We start from the raw sequence: 22,284 nt of genomic DNA on the forward strand, positions 1-22,284 counted from the left end.
TTTCTGATAAAATGATTGATAAGTAAAGAAAATGTATACTGTATATAAACCCTGGAATACAAACAAATGTATGAAAAATATATTTAATAAGACAGATTATGACATTGTAGATACTGCATTGCAGCACACAAATGCATTCATATGCACTGCGTTATTGGTTATGAATGGACCCTTATTAACCCTTAGCGGTCCATTTATTCAGCGCCTCTCAGGAGCATCAGGTCCAATTTATTTTCACACTCGCTGTTTAAAAGTATTTTTTTTCACAGTAAAACAGGTTTAAAAGGCACTGCATATCATCAGGACACTCAATACTGAATTTCCAGCCCGGCCCTGCCCCACCCCTTGTTCGCTGTATTTTTCACATACCTCTTCATAGTCATGCATACTAATATATCACCTCCTGATCACTCGTTTTATCACCAAACTCCTCATTAATGCAATCCAAGTCATTATTTTATTACTATAACATCTCAAAAAGCTCTGCAAATGTCTGTGATATTCTTTGAGCGCTGGATGCTGAAGCAGCTATCTTGCTTGTTTATGCCCATGTTATCTCTGTGGTGCCGGGGCTATGTGTATTGCTCAGATTTGCCCCCTTTTTTTTTGGCTTCTATCGGTCTCACTCGGCCATTTCCCTTTGCGGTCCGACATCGGACCGCAAAGGGAAAATTGTAATGTCGGACCTGGTCTGACATAGGACCGCAAAGGGTCCAAACTTCATATTAGCTTTATAATGTGACATAGTTTCCTTGAATATGGGCACCTAACTTTTAAAGAAAACATCATCCGCACACCAGTCATAAAATACACGATTGTCCATTAATGTTGGAGAAATGCAGAGATCACCTCAGGGATGTGCTGCTGTACTGCTGCATCAGATCTTTTATCTTCAAAAATAGTAGACGACTCACTTTTGTTAAAGCCACATCTCAGTGAGCAGTCACAGAACATCTTTAAATGGATATGCCATTATGTATTTCTGTTGTGCTTAATTATACACTTTAACTAAAGCCTCCATTGTTACAAGATCACACGTTTATTCTATTGTAATCCATGAATCATTTCTAAATGGGTATTGCATAGCCTTAACAGAATGCAGTATTTAATATGTGGAAGTTATGAATACAAACTATTGAATAGCATTTAAACCTGAAAAGGACGTGTGTGTGTGTGTGTCTGTATATATATATATATATATACAGACACACACACATATATATATACACACACTGCTCACCATTTTGCTGTATTACTTCATTTCATTTTTCGCACTGTTGTCCAAATAACTGCATCACCCTGTAATTTTATTTCAGAAATAATTCAAGGTTATGGGTAAAGGTAATCATTAGGAAACGTATGTATATTTCTGTCCTTCCCTGTTTGCTCTCTCTGTCTCTTTCTATGATACTTTGTAGATCAGAAGTATTTCACATAAGTGTTCATCAAGCTGTGAACTTGAGTGCTTTGAGGGCATTTTGCTAACTTAAACCGACTGCAAAAGACTATTTGTGGTGTTAGTATCCCTGTGTAGGATATACCTGAGTTGCAGCCATAATTCTGGAACATATGTGAATAGCACTGCTACATTATAGTTTCTTGTCACAATTACTTGTTGCTAAGTATCTAACAGGCATTTCAGACTGGACTGAATACCAGAGTCTGAAACAGAGATCAGCCTAGGTATTTTTAACTGTGTATTTGACCATTTGCTCTTGTGCAATTGCCAGTATTTAAACATTTGTTTTGCAGTGATTTTCAGGACTATAAGTCTACTGTAAAAAGCATGACTTTTATTTCAGTATATATTGAAAGTTGTATTTAAAGTCCCTGAATGAAAATCTATTGGGTTATGGTGCACAAAAACGGCACAGTCTCTCCTCGTGATAAACGATCCAGTGTAGTAATTGTAATTACTAAGGAATTGTAAAATACACATACATAACTGGGATTTACCTATTGTATATTGTAATATATTGAAACTAAGCAGTTGTCATGCAGTTGAAAAACACTGTCTAGTGAAGATGAATGTGTAAATTTGGTGTATAAACACTTAAAAATGCTACATTTAAAAGGATTTAAATTCCAAATGTGCATTTACTGCACACCTCTAATACATGAAACCCTTACAATAAACAGCATCAAGACATTTATTATTGTCATTCAGTATGCATAACAGCAACAACAATTGTTCCTATGAACTGTTTTTTTTTTTGCAGAGATGATCACTGACAGCCAGATTGAGAACGGGCAGCTGAAAGCAGAGCTCAAGGACAAAGTGATGTACACCTTGCTGCGGAAGCATCGCCACCAGACCAAGAAATCCAACCTGCGCTCACTGGCTGACATTGGCAAGACTGTCTCCAGTGCAAGTAGGCTGTTTACCAACCCGGATAATGGTAATGCAGGTGCCAGTTTGGTGCAGTCTTTCTTTTTTTTTCCCAAGCGAAGTATGATCACTTTTTTTCTTTTTCTCAAGGCGGGATCTCCAAATGTGCCTTGAGGTCCTTCAGACTTTTGGCAACACTTTTGTTAGTTAATGAAAGTGGTAAAGTACTACATGTATCATGTTCAGCAAGCTTTGCTCCCAGATAGTTTTGCACAAAAATATAAGAGCACATTAGACAATCCCAGCTTTTTCCCCTAACTCTATAACCCTTCTGTCTATAGTAATACAAGTGCTCAATTACAAATGCTTACAGTATAGCAGTGTATATTATGCTGCTGTCAAACCCTAGCCACATAGAAGAAATATGACAGCAATACAGACTAAGCTTATGAACCCCTTTATAGTTACCGCTGCCATGCTTTAAAGCACCTTCATGTGGGTTTGAAATCAAAAGTCCCAACAGCCATATCCTCAACATGAAGTTTATTTTAGGGAGCATTTATTTTATTCGGGATCATAATCTGGTAATCTGGTTTTGTGTACACACCTTACTGCACATAGTCCCAACAGGAAAGGGTGTGCAATAGAGTTCTTATCCATTTTATCAGTCATGAATACAGCATTCACGACACGGCATGCTGAGGGGAGCTCTCAGAGGAAAATGCATAAACAAGAAAGATCTCTTCCTTTTGTTCTGTGGCTGCACTGAGCTGCAGCAACTCCACTCAGAGAGCACGGGCATCATCCTGTCTTAATGGAGTTCCCCTTTTAAACGTAAGGCTTAAAGCAATTGCACACCAGATTGTTTTCCTTTATCCAAAATTAACTCACAAAATTAACTCACAAACATGTACATTCCTTATTGCATCTTGCACACCAATTCTGTAATAGTCGTACACGGGTTGTACATTGATTTTGGCATCAAAACCATATTGATTTTATCTTTTTACAGGTGGTCATTACTTGGTAATTGTTGACCAGTTAATATAAAGTTTTCCCCACTTTCTTATACTTTTCACTGAGGTCTGATTCTGTGGGTTATATGGGTGGATGGTGCTGATGAGGACATACATCTCTTACATGCTGGCTAATCTTAGCTGCCATTAAAACATGGGAATATAGTTCAACTTCACTTCAAAGTAGGCTATTTAAATATGAAAACTCTGCTGTTAAAGTATTTATGAATAATTCCATCAAATTAACTTGCCACCTTGCCAGGAGTCCAGTATTTTAAAAAAGCTGCTATTTTAGTTTCATGATTTTTTTAATTTCATTAAATGGTTTTGAAACAATGTTAAAATTACGTTGTTGGCAAAGTTCGTAATCCAGCATCAAGTCCTTCAAGTGTGCGCATGCTGAGGTACTTGTTTTGCATAACCGTGGGACACAAATAGAATACCTAACTGCCTTAGACTTCCCTTATTTTATATAATCCTTAGTGAGGATTTGAACCTGATACATTCCACCACAGTCCTGTGCTGTAATCAGATATGTTGCTGTAAGTGCAAAGCTATTGAAACATCCCTGACATAAACAATGTTATTTTTTACTCTTCTGGTGTTATGTACAAACCCACAGTTAGCACTTCCAACATAGAGAGTTCAGTTAAATCAGGAAAATGGGTCATTGTGGAAGAAAGGCTTAAACTTTTGGCCCAGATGAGGTTAGACTTATAATTAAGTAGCACAAACCATAACACAGTGAGGTCTGCTAGTACTTTATTACTGTTGCCTTACAGTTAATGAAGATGTGTCTGCAACGTACGTATTATACACCCTGCTAAACGATGCAAACCACACGCTAGTGTCTGTACTGTGAAAGAGTTGATCACCATGACCTACATTCATGGTATGTTGAATAATGTATTCTAACAAATGCCAGTGCAAATTCAAGTAAGTGGTACTGAGGATATAGACTTTACTGGCCCAGTCAAAATGCAGATATCGCTAATGCAGTAGTCCTGATACCCACAGGAACTTGTGGAAAGGAGTTACAAGCTGTGAATAGATGCACTGAAGTATAAACATAGGGGTGCCTGCACTGTATCCCAGTTTCCCCCTGGAAATAATCAAACTACAGGTTTAAAACATTTCATCAGATTTCATCATATTATTTCATGCTACGACAGCCCACCAATAAATATGCACGTGACTCCAATCTTTGTTTCTAAACCAAGTTTTTCCTATGGAGGAAAATAGAACAGAACTAGACTCTTATTTGAAGCTAAAATAGCATGGTACATTACAAGCCTTTTAATAACACTTCTCACACACCGGACTTCTATGGAAATGTTATTTGTAGTCCCCGCCTCCCCTGCCTATAACAGCAAGTCAAAGAGGTATTTACTCCTGCACCATAAACCTGAAATGTATTTGATCTACATTTTAACATGAAGTGAGATTTTGATCTGCTTTCTGTAACCTCTGCTGCTTTTCCTTTGGCGTTTGGCTCTGTCACACTCTTTCTCTTTTGGCTCTGTCACACTCTTTCTCTTTTCCCTTTTCATTTTACTGTCTTGCTGCTCTTGCCCGATCTCCATTCTGCTTGTGGCGCTAAAGCACGTAGTCAGCTTGAAAACCCTATGCCTTGCTTAACAATCCGCACCTCGGACGAGGACCTTCAAGCCTGGAAGAGCCCGAGCATGGGATGGCTTAGTAAGTTGAAAGGACATTAGAAACGGCATCGTAGCACTGGATAACAAGATAATATAACGCTATCTAAAATAATTAGATTGGGTTGAGGATTTAGTATAGATAGTTAAAATACCTTCAGATCTTGCATTGAAAAAGGCTAATAATTGGGCAGCAATGTGCAAGATAGATTTTGTGTTTGTCTGTATGCCCAAAACTATTACTTTTTAATATTAACTATAAAGATTCAAATACATTCTATAATTTTAAAGGTGCAGGCCTTTAATTTTGCATGGCCAGTGTACAGTAGATGCCACAGAGACATAATAAGCTAACTTTGCCTCTATCTAATGTGGCAAATTCACATAGCTAAACTGGAGAAAACATTCAGTTTTCCTGTATTTTTATCTCCATATAAAGCTGACCCTGTTTTTTTCAAAACTAAAATAAAGAAAAAAATGTCATCGTTCCTACAGGCAGGTTATTTTTCAGTGGCTGCATCAAACTGACATTTGAGTCATTATCCCATATTGTAAACAAAGACAGTATGACTTGTATGTAAAAATGCTAGTGTAGAAAGGATGTTTTTAGACAGATGGTATATTGGGTGTGCAGCTCTCTACTATTCTGTTCTTCATGGTCTTGTTTATGGGTTCTATGCTTAATTAGACCTACAGTATGAGGCTTTGGAAAAAATGTCCACTTACCTGCCTCTAACTAACTTTTGAGGTTTTTTTATATTTGGAAACTCAAAAGTAAAAAGGTATAATAATTTGATCAAATGTACAGTTTAAACGTGAATAGTTTTTCCCATCCTGTCTATTTTATGGTACAGGTCGGCAGAAATGTGATTGAAGAGCAGTTCACATTTAAAGTGTATAAACGATTTGAATGAGAGATTTTAGAGATTCATTCTCACCAGCTGTGGCAAGTAAGGTCTTTAAATTTCGCTAACTTATCATAACTTCATATGTAAGAACCAAACAAGAACCCTCTAAATACACCCTCTGTCTGTCTCTGTATTCTACACTCTGCATCTAGTATAAGCTTAGTTGCTGTCTTTAAGCTTTCACTACATAAAAGATGAAATTATGATGACTAATTAGGCCTAACTTGTACACGGCATTGATTTTTATAGGTAGCCCAACAACTACTCATCGAAACCTGACATCCAGTAGCATGAATGACATTTCCGATAAACCAGAAAAAGACCAGGTACGTTAAATCAATGGAACAGCATGTTTTGAGGGGTATAAAGCCTTATGCAGCCTCTGTATTGCTTTCTGCTTCAGATCACTGAAGCTGAAAAGTAGCGTGAAAGCAGTGTTTCCTTTTCACAGGAATGCTGCCTTATAAGTCTTAAATGGAAGGCTGTACACTTCGTCCCAGACTAGGTAACACTTTTTTTTTCATCGATAGTTTTAGGCAGGTTATGAAGGATTATGAACTGGATTTTAAAGATCACTTTTTATATGTATATCTAAAATACATGACATTAACATTGTGAGTCTGGCTTATTTGTCCATTTCCTTTATCAACAAGGTAATTGAAATTACAGACAATGTCTGGACTCCTGTCTTGTTTTTATCTTAGTATTACTTTTTAAAATATTATCTTATAGTCTGGAAGCCATTTCAGTCTAGTATTGATTTATTCAACTTATATTTTCTGTTAGAGGAATCCCTGAGAAACATGAACATCTCTGTTGTAGACTAAAGTGGTGCAGGTTCTGAGATATTGCCGAATTTATATACCCGCCCCTTCATGTGAAATAACCAGCTTTAGAGGATGTGAGGTCACATATGGGGCTATAACTGGTTTCTCTTGACATAACCATACATATTTAGTGTCATTTTTCTTCACATGGATAGACCATTTCTATGGTGTAAGTCACAATCTAAGTCATTGATCTGTGTACTCACCACAGGTTAAAAGGTCTTCATTCTGAATTTAGCACCGAATTGTCTTACAATAACTCTATTTTTGTTGTTTTCAAACATGGTTTAGGAGGTAGAAAGACTCAAAGATCATTTTTCTGACACATTTTGGATTTGTCCCTGTGTCCCCTTTGTAGATAGGAATACCTACAGAGTGGAGTGAAGTGTCTAAGTTCAATATATAAGGGGATTTGTGCAATTTTTCCTAGAAGCATATTTGGCATACTTATAGATAATGACCCAACAAATAATTCCTGATATAGTGTCATGCTGACAAGAGCATCGTTACCATGATAATCATGAGTAAACATTTTGTCATATGTTAACACTGACAAAATCACCATTCTAATGTGTTTACTTATCACTCCTGTACTAAACATATAAGCTGGCAACTTCATATTTTCAGTGTTATGGATTCTCTGTGAGCAAAATCTAACAGCACTTTGAACTGTGACCTAACATGGCCTCCATGTTGTTTTCCATAAAACAGCTTCTCTGTTGGAGATCATAATCTATTTACTCATTTTATTAATTGTTTGAAAACAACAAAGTAGAGCTATCATGAGGCAACTAGGTGCTAAATTCTACTGAAAGACTCACACATATCAGTGAATGTGACTTACACCAAATATGTATGGTTATGTCAAGATAAACCAAAGTTATACCCCCATACGTGACCTCACGTCTGTTCTAAAGCTGGCTGTGTCACATGGAGGGGCGGGTATATAGATTAGGCCATATCTTAGAACCTGCACCACTTTTATGTCCACAACAGTGATTTCCATGTTTCTCAGGGATTCCTCTAAAAGAAAATGTATGTGATATTAATTAATAATCAGTTTTGGCTCATAGACAATTGAGAGCTTTATGATTTAATTATCTTTCTCTTGTGTTTTGAACTTTGTGCTTAGATAATTGAGCCTTGTAAGCAGGTTAAAGTAAGCATAGCAATCAGAAATCAAGGTACCAGTTTGGTTACTGATTAATTTTGTTTTGCTGCATGTATCTTTATAAGTAATTGACCTTGTTTATACATTGTAGGTGTTTCAGTTTGAAATGCACAGATTAGGCAAGTTGCTTTTTCTCATGAAGTATTTAATATAATCACCATTTTGTTATGTTTTCTATGAAGCACTGTATTCCTTCAAATTTAAGACGCCCTTGAATTTAAGACGTGGCCCATATATCCCACCCTCAATATGAGGAAAAAATAAAACATCAAATAAAGCTGCATATACAAAGATAGAACAGTCTGCTGTCACACAGAGCATTACAGTTATGTTGTGCTTCTCATTAGCAGTCATAATCACTCACACCTGTTTTTCTCCCTTTTTGTGAACTGTGGTATTACTTGGCATGCCAAAAAATATGGGGGTCTGATCAGCATTTCCGATCTGTCCAAGTTCGTACTGTTTGTTAGAACAGAGCCTAATATGAAACGCTAATGACGCTTCTTAGAAAATGGCTGCCTGTATGTCATGGATGATTTGAGATCGGGCAGTGACGTCTTTGTTAGTCTTTTCTCGGCAGCTGGTCGCGTTGCTGTTTGTGTACTTGGTATTCACATCTTTTGTTAGCAATTTTAATACACATATCACTATACTCAAATTTAAGATGCAGACTATTTATTAGAAGAGAAAAAATGGTTTAAAAAGTGCTTCTCAAATTCGAAGGAATACGGTACTTAGAAAATGTAACAATAACCAGTTTTCTATTACGTCTTTCACATATTGAAAATTAGATAAGAGCTAGACATTGGGAAGCCAGTGTGACCTCTGCCACCTGTAACTTGTGATTACCAGTAATATGTAAAAATCCCAATCCAAATGTGTCATCAGTAATAATTATAGGACAGCATGTTTTGGTCTGTCTTCTAGCTTAGCTTTAGGATTTGTTTCATCCTTTAAATACAGTTGCTACTATTCGCACACTACCGCCAGCTGTTTTGTATGGATGAATGATAAATAAAGTGAGTTGCTGAGTAAACCTTTTACTGCACGGACCAACATGACAGGATCAAAATTTAAGCTATTGGTGCTTTGAACCTGTCATTTAATAGACGATGGTGGACGTTAAACAAACCGCAGTGTCTTGTTTTGAACACGAGACGAATAGCTCTTTAAACTGGATTTATTTTGTGCAATGTGTTTTGTTACTTCTCCATGTCTGTACAAAAGTGACCAATTATTTGTGGTTATATGAGGTTATTCTAAATCCCTTCAAGCACTCCCTCTGTCACTCTGTGACAAGGAGCTGTCCCTCCGTGAACTAAGAATCAAAAGCACAAGCTGGTACTATTTCCAGGACACTAGTCCCAATTTCCTCTTTAAACTACAGCACTATAGAGTGGACACTTAAGATGCAGCACCCCCATAAGGGTTTCAAAATAGCCTTTACATACATGTAATACCTCTAAACCTATTACTGATCTGTAGCAAATCCTACGACAAGGAGGGCCAAGCTTATGTGCCTGCAGCTATGCTTAGACTGTGATGGGGCTTTCCTGTTTGTTCACAATTGAGAATGTAAAAAAAAAAACAACATGAAAGCCAAATTCTGTTTTCAGATTAAGTAGAGATAAATTGACAATATTGTAAACAACCAGCAATGAATAACTGCAGTTATTCACGGCAAGGCTTATGTAATTGATACTGTTGCAGTGCTCGCCAACATAACATTTAGACCACACACATACCAATTGGTTAAGTAGTTAACAGACTTGAGAGAAATGTTGCTCAAATCATTTTCATACATTAAACGGTTGTTATAAGAAATGTTATTGATGATTTGTTAAACACATCTCCCATTATTTGAGTTTCAATTTGCTTGTTTAAGCATATGGAGGCTTTCTCTATGGGCATTCACTTATATACCTATCCACATATCTATAAAGTAAGAGAAAAAAAAGCACTCTTGGCACAAAGGGGTGACATTAATAAATGGTTGCTGTATATCTCTTTGTATTCAAGTTTACAATATTTCTTTGAGCTGTACACATATAAGCTTCCTTAGCTGTGTTTATTTGGTAAATAGCTCTTTATCAGCTGAGGCCAAATATGCAACTCCTGTAGCTAATGAAAAGGATCTGTGATACCAGACTCTCCCACTTATTTGTACTGCATGCCATGTCAAATTCACAGAATACTAAAACATTCAGAAAATGTTCCAGACTGATAAAAACTCTAAATACATTTGAACTGAGGTCAGGCCCATACTACTGGAATGATCTGATATGAGACGTATTAAGGCAACACTTATTTCCATGTTATAGGTTAATTAATTTATCACCACTAGCCTCAAGTTTCTTAGTCCTGTGCTTTCTTTCATTTAAATGGGTAGGACTGTACAGGGCCATTGACTATCAACACAGCTTTTTGATAAGGATATTCTTGCATACTGTTCTGTCTACTCATGTGCATCATTTTAACAACAACAAAAACTTAGAAATAGAAAAGTAGTAAGTGATTAGGCATAGGAATTTTTGTAAAACATACTTTTACTGTTTTGAAATACAGTAGTGATTGTGTTTTGTGTGTTTTCCGCTATAACCAACTTCCTGTTGGTTGGCACAATCACTCCACATGCAGATTAAAATGGGTATAGTATGGAAGCGCGGGGAGCACAATTAGTTCTCCTGCAGCTGTATCGAGATTCCAATTGAATGATTGATTAGAAATCGAGTCTTGGTACAGCTGCATAAAGGAGGCAGTGTTTCACTCACTCTGGGTTGGGTGTTCAGGGAGAAGAAACAGGAGAGAGAGAGAGGAGAATTAAAATCAGAATAATAAAGATTGTGCTCCCCGTGCTTCCATACTCATACACATTTTAATCTGCATGTGACGTGATTGTGCCATCCTCGTGTCTAAATACAAATATACATTTTAAATCACTCGTGCTCCACATAGCCCCATTATATCCCATGCACCAATACCTATACACCAACATTAACACACCACATGCAAGATATAAACATAAAATACACACAGGGGCGGGCACGCTGCCACATTCCCACACTTGAAAGGGTTTACATTAAAAATCCCAAGACAGTCCAAGGGCTTACTTTTTCATTAAATATCTGACGACTGCAACATTGAAGTTGTAAAACTGTCTTATGAGCTAGATTAAAACAGTGATAACCGATAAAGGTAATGAATCATTCCTTTGTTTGATTTTGAATATCCGATAGCCATTCCCCTTTCATGTTTCAACACCTCGTTAAAACCTAATTTTTTAACTGCTATGCACAGTGGGAATGAGTTGGACTTTTGTTGCAAACCATTATTTATTTGAAAGCTACTGCGCTTCCCGAAGTCTAGACTGTAATATGTTTGAGAAAACAAATCTTATCAACAGGTTTTAAACACATTTATTATTTTATATACTTTGCAATATATTAGTTTTGGTATGTCTAAAGTATATTCTCAAACAATTTAAATAAACGCTAGCATGTGTCTAAAATCTGTGGCATAAGATTTAGGTTTAAACTTTGTGTGTTTGCTTTTCTTCAATGAAGCAGAGCTATAAAACTATGATAGAAGATTAATTTTCACAATTAGTTAATTGCAGTTATTGTTTAGCAGCAGGAGTGTTTTTCCAAACAGGATGTAAAGCACTGATATGTGTTATCAGTTCATACACACAAGTGTTCTGTGAAAAACAATGACAAGATAGCACTGGTATTCAAACTGGAGACACATCTGAAAGGGATGTGTGCTTTGAGGAGTTGGAACCATTTATCAGATTAAGTGTTCTTCATTAGAACACCATGAAACCTGTTATTTATAAAACATGGTTCAGTGTGATTGATACTGGTATTTGAAGTAGGAAAGTAACAGGTATTATTGACACCCATTTTAAAATACGACAAATCCATTAGGACCCGTTAAGAAACTGTCAACTGTTTTTTTTTTGTTTTGTTTTGTTTCTTTTATGGTTACTTTAAACACACATCTCTAATAGTTGTGTGTTGAGTAAATTGTTACGTTATTTGTAACTGCATGTACTGTACTGTGTGTAACCTCATAACATCTTGTAATTCTTTTTATTGACAATTCAAACAAAACTGTGTATGATCTTGAACTTAAAAATAAGGGTCATAAAATTGATGTATGTTGACCCAGCATTAAAACAACACTTAAAACCGAGGCTGGCTGTTAGACTAAGCATTCCTGGTCCAGAAAACTAAGATCTGTTTACAGTTTGTTTAATAGCTATCTTATAGAAAGGCTGTGCCAAACGTGTCCTTGTACAATTTCTACACGTTTTTGATAAATGTACTGTACTGTACAACATGAACCTGTTGAAAAGATTACATTTTTATACCCTGATGTCCTTGTAAAGCAGGGACAAAGGCTGTTCAGATTCTGAGGGCTGATTGCAACAATCGGAGACTACTGCAATAAGTGATATGCATTCCTTGGTTAGGCATGCCAGCATTATCATTTATTAACCTTACCAACTATTATTTTACAATACAATACAGTGAGGATGATGCCATCTTGTTTAAGTGTAAAGGAGATTCTTTTATAGCTTCATTTGATGGGTTTGAGTCTCTTATAATAGTTTCAAGTTAATACAAATGTGCTTTATGTAAATGTTGCTGTATTGCAGCCTATTTCACCTTACCCCATGTCCTAATATTGGTCACCTTGTGATTCAAAGTCCTTGTTTTCTATCACTAAATACAGCCCCCACAGCATGGAAGCTAACAGTTTGTGACTGTTGTGCTTACTCCAATAAAATGTAATATAATTAAAATCTTTGTAACACTGTGGAGAAAATGCCTTCTATATTATTATGTTTTTTGTAGCACATTTCTCTTGTTTAAAATGCAATGTTACCACCAGGTCCTGGGATATTATAGTTTATAAGGTCTAGTCTTTACTGTTCCTTTGCTTGTTCAGACATGAGCTAGATTTAACAAGATTCTGGAAATTAGGTCAGTCTAGAACCTATTCAGAATGTACTGATTTGCAAGCTGTGGAACATTTTAAGTTTTATTATTTGACAGAGCAACACAAACTCAAAACAACTAAAAGAAATCGCATCACTGATTAAAAAAAAAATAATAATAATAGAAAAAAAACAGGCTTTAAGGATTTCTCTTAAAAGCTTAGTCTAATGAGCAAAGTATAATGGAACAAGTTATCCTCTAAACTATTTCGAAACTTAAAAAAGAAATGTCTTGCAATGAATTCATGCATTGGTTCAGGCTTAATGAAATGATTTTGTCTTACTTTTTCAAGTCAGCCCCATAAAAAAAACAAAAAAACACCTTCTGTCCTTTCGTGCTTTCGAGAGCTGATAGTATTATCAGTTTAAATGTCTCCTACCGCAAACATACTTAAAACCCAGCTGCTTTTGGCCCAGGGGTTAATGAAGTCATATTCGGTCAGTGACAGAGTTTAATTTACACTAGCAGGAACCATTTATGTATTATGTCAAGCCTATTTGATATAAGCCTGAATACCTCAGCTGAACAGAGCTGCTCTGTTAGTATCTTGGGTATCATGCTGCTTTAGTTACCACAGGGTTCCAGTGTGATCCCCCAGCATGGAATACTTAGTAATGAATGACTATACTGACCAAATTTCTGATCAGGATTCTTGCATTTAAACTGCAAGCTTGACCTTTTCATCTTAAGGTAATTCAATAAACTGTACAACGCGTTTTTGGTTTTTATTCGGTTTTCAGGAATAAATGAAAATATTATTTTTAGACTGCACTTTTACCTTTCTCATGGATGATCATAGATAAGTTTTCATTCGTTGAAGGCACGAAAACCTGTGGTCAGCAGTAGCATTAGTCATTGGGATAGTATACAAGTGCCTGGCACATGTTTCTTTTGTCAAGAAGTGAGGAGGCATCGCCCCACTCCCCCTACTTTTAAAAGTGAGGGGGCCACTGCCCCCCTGGCCCCCTGGCTCCGGTGTCCCTGCTGAGAGGTTGCCATGGAAATGCTTTTGCTAGGGAGACCAACTTTGTTGAGGCCTCATGGAAACAGGTTATACAGCAGTGGGAGATTGAGTAACAAACTATTTTGCTTTTGATAAATGATTTACGATTTGTTGTTAGAAAGAAATGCAGGCTTAGCTGTGAGAATAAGATTTAGAGGGTTTTTTTTGTTACATTTTTGTTAAGATATGTCACCATGTTTAATTGCAACCCAATGAGAGAGAGAGAGAGAGGGTTAGTTATCCAGTTTTGTTAAAGTTACAGTTTTAGGATAAAATAATTGAGAGGTCTGTACAGTGCCACAATCCAGTAATACACGTTTTGTATGTTAAAGCTGAAGGATGAATTGCACTAACTTTGTGTAAATGGTATTCTTCAGTGTGTATTGGAACAGACAATAAGAACCTAGTTATGAAAAGCTTTGTTGTGAAGAGTACATGCGTAAAAATGACCAGCACACATCTTTGTAATGTGAGATTGATATCTGCTTTGGCTGAACATAATGACCTTTTTGTAAAACTAATATCTGCCACTCTCAAACCTACTTTCATTTTTTTTTCTTGAATGGGGAGCTTAATTATTAATGTAACTGTTGAAACTTGAGGTTTGAAAATTACAGTTCCCTCATTCTTTATTTATTTGAACAGCCATTTCTTTCCTAAACAAGTGCTCTAACCGGATGTTTTCCTGCTATAAACAGACCTCAAGTACGCATGATTATGTTTTCAATTACACAGCTATCTCGATTGTTTATTTGGAAGTTTCTGACTGTTTCTTTTACCTACCCAGCTGAAAAACAAGTTCATGAAGAAGCTTCCCCGGGATGCTGAGGCCTCCAATGTGCTGGTAGGCGAGGTGGATTTCCTGGACAGCCCCTTCGTTGCTTTTGTGCGTCTTCAGCAAGCAGTAATGTTGGGAGCCCTGACTGAAGTTCCTGTACCGACCAGGTAGGAGGATTATGGAAAAGAAAGGGATTACATTTGGTCAGAAGTATGGGGGGATTCATTGGGCAATTAAACTAATTCGAATCGATCAATAAGATGTCAATTTAATACCCTTATCACTTCAATAATGCATTTTGAAAATGCTATTGTGATTGAAGTAAATGGCAATCAAGTGGTTTCAATGAATGTTGATGGCGCATTAGTGAGGCAGTGTGGATGGGGTATACACATTTGTATTAGGCAGGACAGAAGAGGCAGAGGGGTAGCGCTATACATAAGAAATAGTCTTGAAGCCCAGGTGTTAAATCTGGATGAAGAAAACAACGGATATGGGTCAGAATAATGGACACAAATTAAAAGGGCATAATAGGAGCATGCTATAGACTGCCAAATTCAGACGCTGAGCAAAATAATCTGTTATACAATGACATTAGAAATGCATGTAGCAAAGGAGAAGCCATACTAATGGGGGATTTCAACTTCTTCCATATAAAATGGGAAAACCCGGTGGGGAGCACGACGGACAAAATTGAAATGGTGGAAATGACAAATGACTGCTTCCTAATGCAATTTGTCAAGGCACCGACTAGAGGGGAGACATGCCTTGATTTAGCCTTTTCAAACAACGAAGACAGAATAACTAAAACAGAGGTCAGAGAACCATTGGCAAACTCAGACCACAACATGGTCTCATTTGAAGTGATTTTTAAAACCCAAAAAGTAATGACTAAAGTAAACTTTACAATTTTAGAAAGGCAAACTATGAACAGAGACTAACAGAAGTAGATTGGAGTAAAATAGAGAAAACATCCACAGAAAAAGGGTGTCTGTTTTTAAAAAATGTAGTACTAGAGGCGCAAAACAATTACATCCCAAAAGTAGACAAATCTAAATCTAAAACAAAATGGTCAAAATGGTTTAATAGATCAATTAAAAAAAATATTCAGCGAAAAAAGGCACTTTGCAGAGCGTTTAAAAGGGACCAAAAACAAAGTACACAGAAATAGTGCTTGGAACTGCAAACACAAGTCAGAAAGGAAGTTAGAAAGGTCAAGAGAGAGATAGAAATGAACATTGCTAAGGGGGCTAAAACCAATTCCAAAAAGTTTTTCTACTATTATAACAGCAAGAGAACATTCAAAGAGGAGGTTAAATGTCTAAGAGCTACAAATGGCAAAATCATAGAAGAAGAGAAAAAAATAGCAAATATATTAAATGATTACTTTTCACAAGTTTTTACAAAGGAGGATACGGACAACATGCCTCACATGTCAACCTGTTCCTATCCTGTTTTAAATAACTTTAGCATAACTGAGGCAGAAGTGTTAAAGGGACTAGGAGCTCTTAAAATAAACAAATCCCCTGGGCCGGATGAGATCCTCCTAATAGTACTCAAAGAAATGAAAGAAGTTATTTACAAACCGCTAACCAAGATCATGCAACAGTCTCTTGGCACAGGGGTTGTACCGACAGACTGGAGAATTGTAAACGTAATACCGATCCACAAAAAGGGAAACAAAACCAAACCAAGTAACTACAGACCAATAAGCCTGACTTATATTATATGTAATCTTATGGAAACTATAATAAGATCCAAAATGGAAAATTACATATATGGTAACAGTATCCTGGGAGACAGTCAGCATGGTTTTAGGAAAGGGAGATTGTGTCTAACTAACCTGCTTGATTTTTTTTGAGGATGTAAAATCGACAATGGATAATAGCAAAGCATCTGACATGGTATAGTAAGCAAACTTGTTAAATTTGCAGACGACACAAAAATAGGAGGAGTGGCAAACACTGATGCAGCAGCAAAGATCATCCAAAATGATCTAGACAGCATTCAGAACTGGGCAGACACATGGCAAATGACATTAAATAGAGATAAGTGTAAGGTACTGCATGCAGGCAATAAAAATGTGCATTATAAATATCATATGGGAGATGCTGAAATTGAAGAAGGAATCTATGAAAAAGACCTAGGAATTTATGTTGACTCAGAAATGTCTTCATCTAGACCAGGGGTGTCAAACTCCAGTCCTCGAGGGCCGCAGGGTCTTCTGGTTTTCATTCCAACGGAAGCTCTCAATTAACATAATTGATCTAATTATTTGTTCAATTTGACATATTTAATATTTTTCAAGTTGTTTTACAGTTGATGGTTTTAAAAATGCACTTGACTCAAGGTACACTACCTGTGAAACATTTTGAGGCCTGAAGAGAAGTGTTAAATGTGTCCAGTTAATCAAATCATTAGACCAATTAAGTAATTGAGAGCTCGGGTGGAATGAAAGCCAGAAGACACTGCGGCCCTCCAGGAACTGAGTTTGACACCCCTGATCTAGACAATGTGGGGAAGCTATAAAAAAGTCCATCAGGATGCTCAGATATATAGTGAAAAGTGTTGAATTTAAATCAAGAGAAGTAATGTTAAAACTTTACAATGCATTAGTTAGACCTCATCTAGAATACTGTGTTTTAGTTATTGTCACCTCGCTACAAAAAGGATATTGCTGCTGTAGAAAGAGTGCAAAGAAGAGCGACCAGAATTATTCCTGGTTTAAAAGGCATGTCATATGCAGACAGGCTTAAAGAATTGAATTTATTCAGTCTTGAACAAAGAAGACTATGCGGCGATCTGATTCAAGCATTCCAAATTCTAAAAGGTATTGACAATGTCGACCCAAGGGATTTTTTCGACATGAAAAAAGAAACAAGGACCAGGGGTCACAAGTGGAGATTAGATAAAGGGACATTCAGAACAGAAAATAGGAGGCACTTTTTTACACAGAGAATCGTGGGAATCTGGAACCAACTCCCCAGTAATGTTGTTGAAGCTGACACCCTGGGATCCTTCAAGAAGCTGCTTGATGAGATTCTGGGATCAATAAGCTACTAACAACCAAACGAGCAAGATGGGCCGAATGGCCTCCTCTCGTTTGTAAACTTTCATATCATACATGTACTGTACATCTGAATGGTGTAACCTTACATTTACAGGCAAACACAGTATTTAGTTGAAAAGGTGAAGTAACTAACTGAATTAGCATCAGTTATCATTATCATTAATAATAGGTTTTCTGAAAAACCTCCAGGTATCTCAATATAGAGCAACTGTCCAGTCAATAATGGTTCTCAAATAGTACTGTCTTTGCTGGACAAACATTGTGCCTATCAGTGTTTCACACTTTCAGTAAAGCAGGATGGCACAACATGTGTTAGGTATAATTCTAACTGGAATGGGCTCCAGCAAATAAAGGACAGTGCAGGAGCAGACCAACACGAATGAAAAGGCTGCTCTATGCTGGCTTACTTTAGACTTGTTTCAAGAAAGACATATATTAAAGATCTAATAAAGTGTAGGAGGATGTATTTTAAAACATTAGGGGCTTTTAAACTTTAAGCTGATTTCATCTAGCTGCTGTGTTTTAGCTACTGTATTTGTCCCGGTAAGAAAGCCTCTCTCTGTCTCCCTCTTGCTTCTGTAGATGAAAGAATCCCACATTGTATCCACACAGACATTTTTAGAAACTGTATTCAATAGAATCCTTTTTCCTTTTCTTTTTGTTGGTTATCAGTGGTTGTCTTTGTGTGCCAAATGACACTGTGATCCATGACAGAAGTACTCCCATACCTTGAGTCATTGCGAGCCACATGAGATACAAATATATTGAAAATAAAATGCACACCAAATGTTAAGCATTCTACATGTTCAGTAGTTTTGGCTGATGATAAAAGAGAGGCACACATTAACTTTTTGGCAGTACAATATTAAGCAGCCCCTTGTGATAAGGAAATAGTACACATATCTATTGTGTGAGGACATCACATTTTAATTGTGGCAACACTTTATTTTCTATCAGATTCCTTTTTATCCTGCTGGGACCCAAAGGCAAAGCCAAGTCTTACCATGAAATCGGGAGAGCCATTGCCACTCTCATGTCGGACGAGGTAAGTCCAGAGCTAGTAGTTGTAGTGTTTGGCAGCGCTTCGCACTGACGTGTCTTTAAAGAGGGAAGAGAGAGCAGTCAGTCACCATGCTTATCCAATGATGTGCTCCTCTTTTTAATGGTACCTCTGTAGGTGCAGTTCCAAATTGTGTGATATTTCTTTACACTAATAGCGGAATTGAAGTCAACTCCAACCCAGGTCTCTATTAACCCACTGTCCCACATTAGAAGCCAATGGTAATTTATTTTGCCTTTGCCCTGATCAGTTTTATTAGCAAAATAAGTTTCCTTTTACCAGATTCCTATTGGCACCATCATGTCAGGTACCAGTAATTGAATTAGTTTTGTTATATCCTGTAACAGCTTTCATGGCTTAAGACACTTTTGTTCCTAGAGTAGACTGTACGACATAACTGAGTCCTACAGTATTTACGAACCTGACAGGAAAAGCTTTTAGCGACAGCCCCAGTTTCTTTTCTTTCTTTTTTTCAAATCAATGCAACCCTCAAAATCAATTCAAGGCAACATTTTTGTTTATCCGAGAGGTTATAAAAAATGAGTTAAATATTGACATTACTTTTTATAAAGGGATACCTTTATAAAAACTACATTTTAATAATACAGTATTTAATGTTTTATCTGTTTGGATCATTATATATTGTAACGTTGAGTGAACATGAAGACAGACAGAGACAGGGACTGCAGTTCTTGAATTCATGGTTTATCATTTACAGGTACTGTATTTATTTAGTCACTGTCAGCCGTGACCCATGCCTCCCAAAATAATAAACCTCGCTGGTTACTGATGTCCCTCTTTTTAAGTTCTACTGGATGTAATACTGTCTTTGACTCCTCTCTCTCTCTCTCGCACAAGAACCAAAACCCTTCTGCCGTTTTTACTGTTGCCAGCTCGAGCTTCCTTATTTGAATCTTAAAGACTCTGGAGTGTTCCATGCTCCGTGCTGCTTAACAATCTCTCTGCGTCCGAACAGCAAAACAATTCCATTTAGTTAGCGCAGACTGCCAGGTTGTTACAATATTTACCAATAACCCAGTAGCAGAGGTGGCATCAGTGACTGTTTCACACACCTAGAGGTCATTTCTAATAATAAAAATGGACGTTTTGCTTGAATAGTAAGCACAGTAAATACCTCTCTAAGCAGATACAACAGTAGAGAAAAATAGAGAACGCACATAATAGGATATATAGGTATAAAGGATTATTTTAAGTCATTTGTACTCTGCCTCAGTATTTAATCTCTTTATCTTCCATGGTCAGAGTGTCAGTGTTACTGTGCTACAGCCATGTGTTTACTAAGAGCTAGTCAGTAGCTGTTAAGAGATTATCAGCTATATGCAGAGAAAAGGGTCAGCTACAGTTTACAATTAGCCAAACATCGTGTCAGTCAGTACATACAAGTGTGCAGTTGTTATGCAGACACCTGCCTTTGTTATGTATACACTTTATAAACTTAATTAATAAAGGTTAGTACATGTTTGAACAACCTTCTAATGTTTTTCAGTAGTTGCAGTCGAAAAACTAAACAATTGTAGCAACTTGCTTTTTGTATCTTTCTGTGACCAATCGGGACACCTAAGGGTCATTTCAGCACAGCTTTTAACAAAATCTATTGCTTTTTATTAGAAAACTTGTAGATTTATCGAATCAGTGGTTCAAAAGTTGTGAAGGGCAATTCAAAGTTTTGACCAGACCCACTGACATTATAAATTTTGTATCTCAGGATAAAAAAAGAACATGACAAGCTCCTAAAATCTCTTCTGCATTGATAAATAAAAAGACAAGCTTAATTTGCTGGTAGCTATTTGTACACCTACTATTAACTTGTCTGTCTTGTATGTTTCTTTCTGTCTGTCTTTCCCATTCTTGTTGCTGTATGTACATTCCTGTTGTAAAACAATTTCCATTTGGATTTTAAAGCACCATATCACTTGGGCAATAATTTTCCGTTTTAACTGAGCAAGCTATCCATCTACTTTTCAGCTGCGCCCTTTAGTGTACAGAAACAAACACAGCAGTTTAAACAGCAAACCGTCACAAAAACAGGATTTCCTAAAATTACACTTTGAAACAATTAGCAACTTCCCTGTAAAAACTTTGCCCAGAGAATGTAACCCTGTGAAGGAGGATACAGTAAGTTAACTTTTACAGCTTACAAATCAAGCTGCATAAAGAGCGCTCCTCCAATGTGAATATATGATGACTTCTTGGTGTTTTAGAAGTGGGTGCTTCTCTTACTGCAGCTTAATTCAAAGGGTTGCCTTTACCTATGAGATGGTGAAAGACAGCAGTTGGAGAATAGGACATGTCCGTTCCTGAATGTTTTTGCTGTTATAATGAAGGCTTCAGATAAAATAATAACGTTTTAAATGACTAGCCATTATCCTGTTCGCCCAGCCCAGTCTGACACTGCATACAGTTCTTTGATCAGCAGAATTGCATATATTCATCCATGAGTCTTCCTACCGTCCTTAAGTCTTTATCCTATTGGTATTTTTTTTTGGCACAATTGTGTGCATACAGCTTGGCAGTCTGCCAAACGGCTGTATTGTAAGGCAAGTATTTAATGGTTTTACAGTACGGGTTAACATTTACCCAGACCCCATCAACTGTATGAGTAGGCATAAAGTATTACCTCGAATGGATTTTGTACTACATTGCACTGCTCTTTCACTAATTTGTTTAATGCACAAATAGGCAATGTTGTCTTTAAAATTGTACTTGTACTATAAACTGAATAAGACCCCTTTCTTAATTCTCTGCCCATGCTATTTTAAGAAGTCACATAGCAATATAACAAGGACATGTTTTCACTTCAGTCATTTGTGTTGTTGTATGGCGTGTAGGTGTTCCATGACATTGCATACAAAGCCAAGGACAGGCAGGACCTGTTGGCTGGAATCGATGAGTTTCTGGATGAGGTGATTGTTCTTCCACCAGGTGAATGGGACCCTGCCATTAGGATAGAACCTCCAAAATCTCTTCCATCATCAGACAAGAGGTAAACATATTTAAAAAAGCATCCACAAAGAGTGGCGTAGGAAATCTTCTGATATTGAGGCCAAAATAATGCAATCAGAATAAAGAATCAGGACCTCCGAGTCACACCCTTTTCTGCCGGACAGCAATGCGGATTGAACACGCCTCAGGCCATTTTCTTTGAGAAATTTGATTGGATAACATCCAGATTTTTATGAGGAGAAAAATGCTGAACTGGCACATCTCTAAAATAAAGACAATTAGAAAAGTGACAGTATCATCATATTTAGTTCACAGCCGGGATTTTGAAATTTACAACAACAGTAATAAGGAATAGGGTTACAGATGCTTTGAGATGAAATGCAGATGTTTCATATATTATTGACTAATGTTAAATTGAGGCTTGTGAGCAAAGAAACAAAAGGTAAGTGTGTGTATGATCAGAGTGCCATTGCTCGATGTTTGCATGTTGTGCAGGTTCT

General features: G+C 36.9%; 1 protein-coding gene across 8 annotated transcripts in view; it reads left to right on the top strand.

The window, feature by feature from the left end:
• LOC117404047 (electrogenic sodium bicarbonate cotransporter 1-like) overlaps positions 1 to 22,284 on the top strand; it is a 97,639-nt gene that overhangs the window by 39,410 nt on the left and 35,945 nt on the right. For 3 of the 8 annotated variants that reach the window (XM_059005219.1, XM_059005290.1, XM_059005348.1), the window contains exons 6-11: positions 2,220 to 2,399; positions 4,948 to 5,043; positions 6,158 to 6,234; positions 14,700 to 14,857; positions 18,718 to 18,805; positions 21,670 to 21,824. In XM_059005219.1, the coding sequence (XP_058861202.1) occupies positions 2,220 to 2,399; positions 4,948 to 5,043; positions 6,158 to 6,234; positions 14,700 to 14,857; positions 18,718 to 18,805; positions 21,670 to 21,824 (754 nt within the window). Of the gene's footprint in view, positions 1 to 2,219; positions 2,409 to 4,947; positions 5,044 to 6,157; positions 6,235 to 14,699; positions 14,858 to 18,717; positions 18,806 to 21,669; positions 21,825 to 22,284 lie in introns of all 8 variants that reach the window. The other 5 variants (XM_059005472.1, XM_059005600.1, XM_059005653.1 and 2 more) reach the window with 3 other exon arrangements.

The sequence above is a fragment of the Acipenser ruthenus genome, chromosome 1, assembly GCF_902713425.1.
Source record: "Acipenser ruthenus chromosome 1, fAciRut3.2 maternal haplotype, whole genome shotgun sequence".
NCBI classification, from domain to species: Eukaryota; Metazoa; Chordata; class Actinopteri; order Acipenseriformes; family Acipenseridae; genus Acipenser; species Acipenser ruthenus.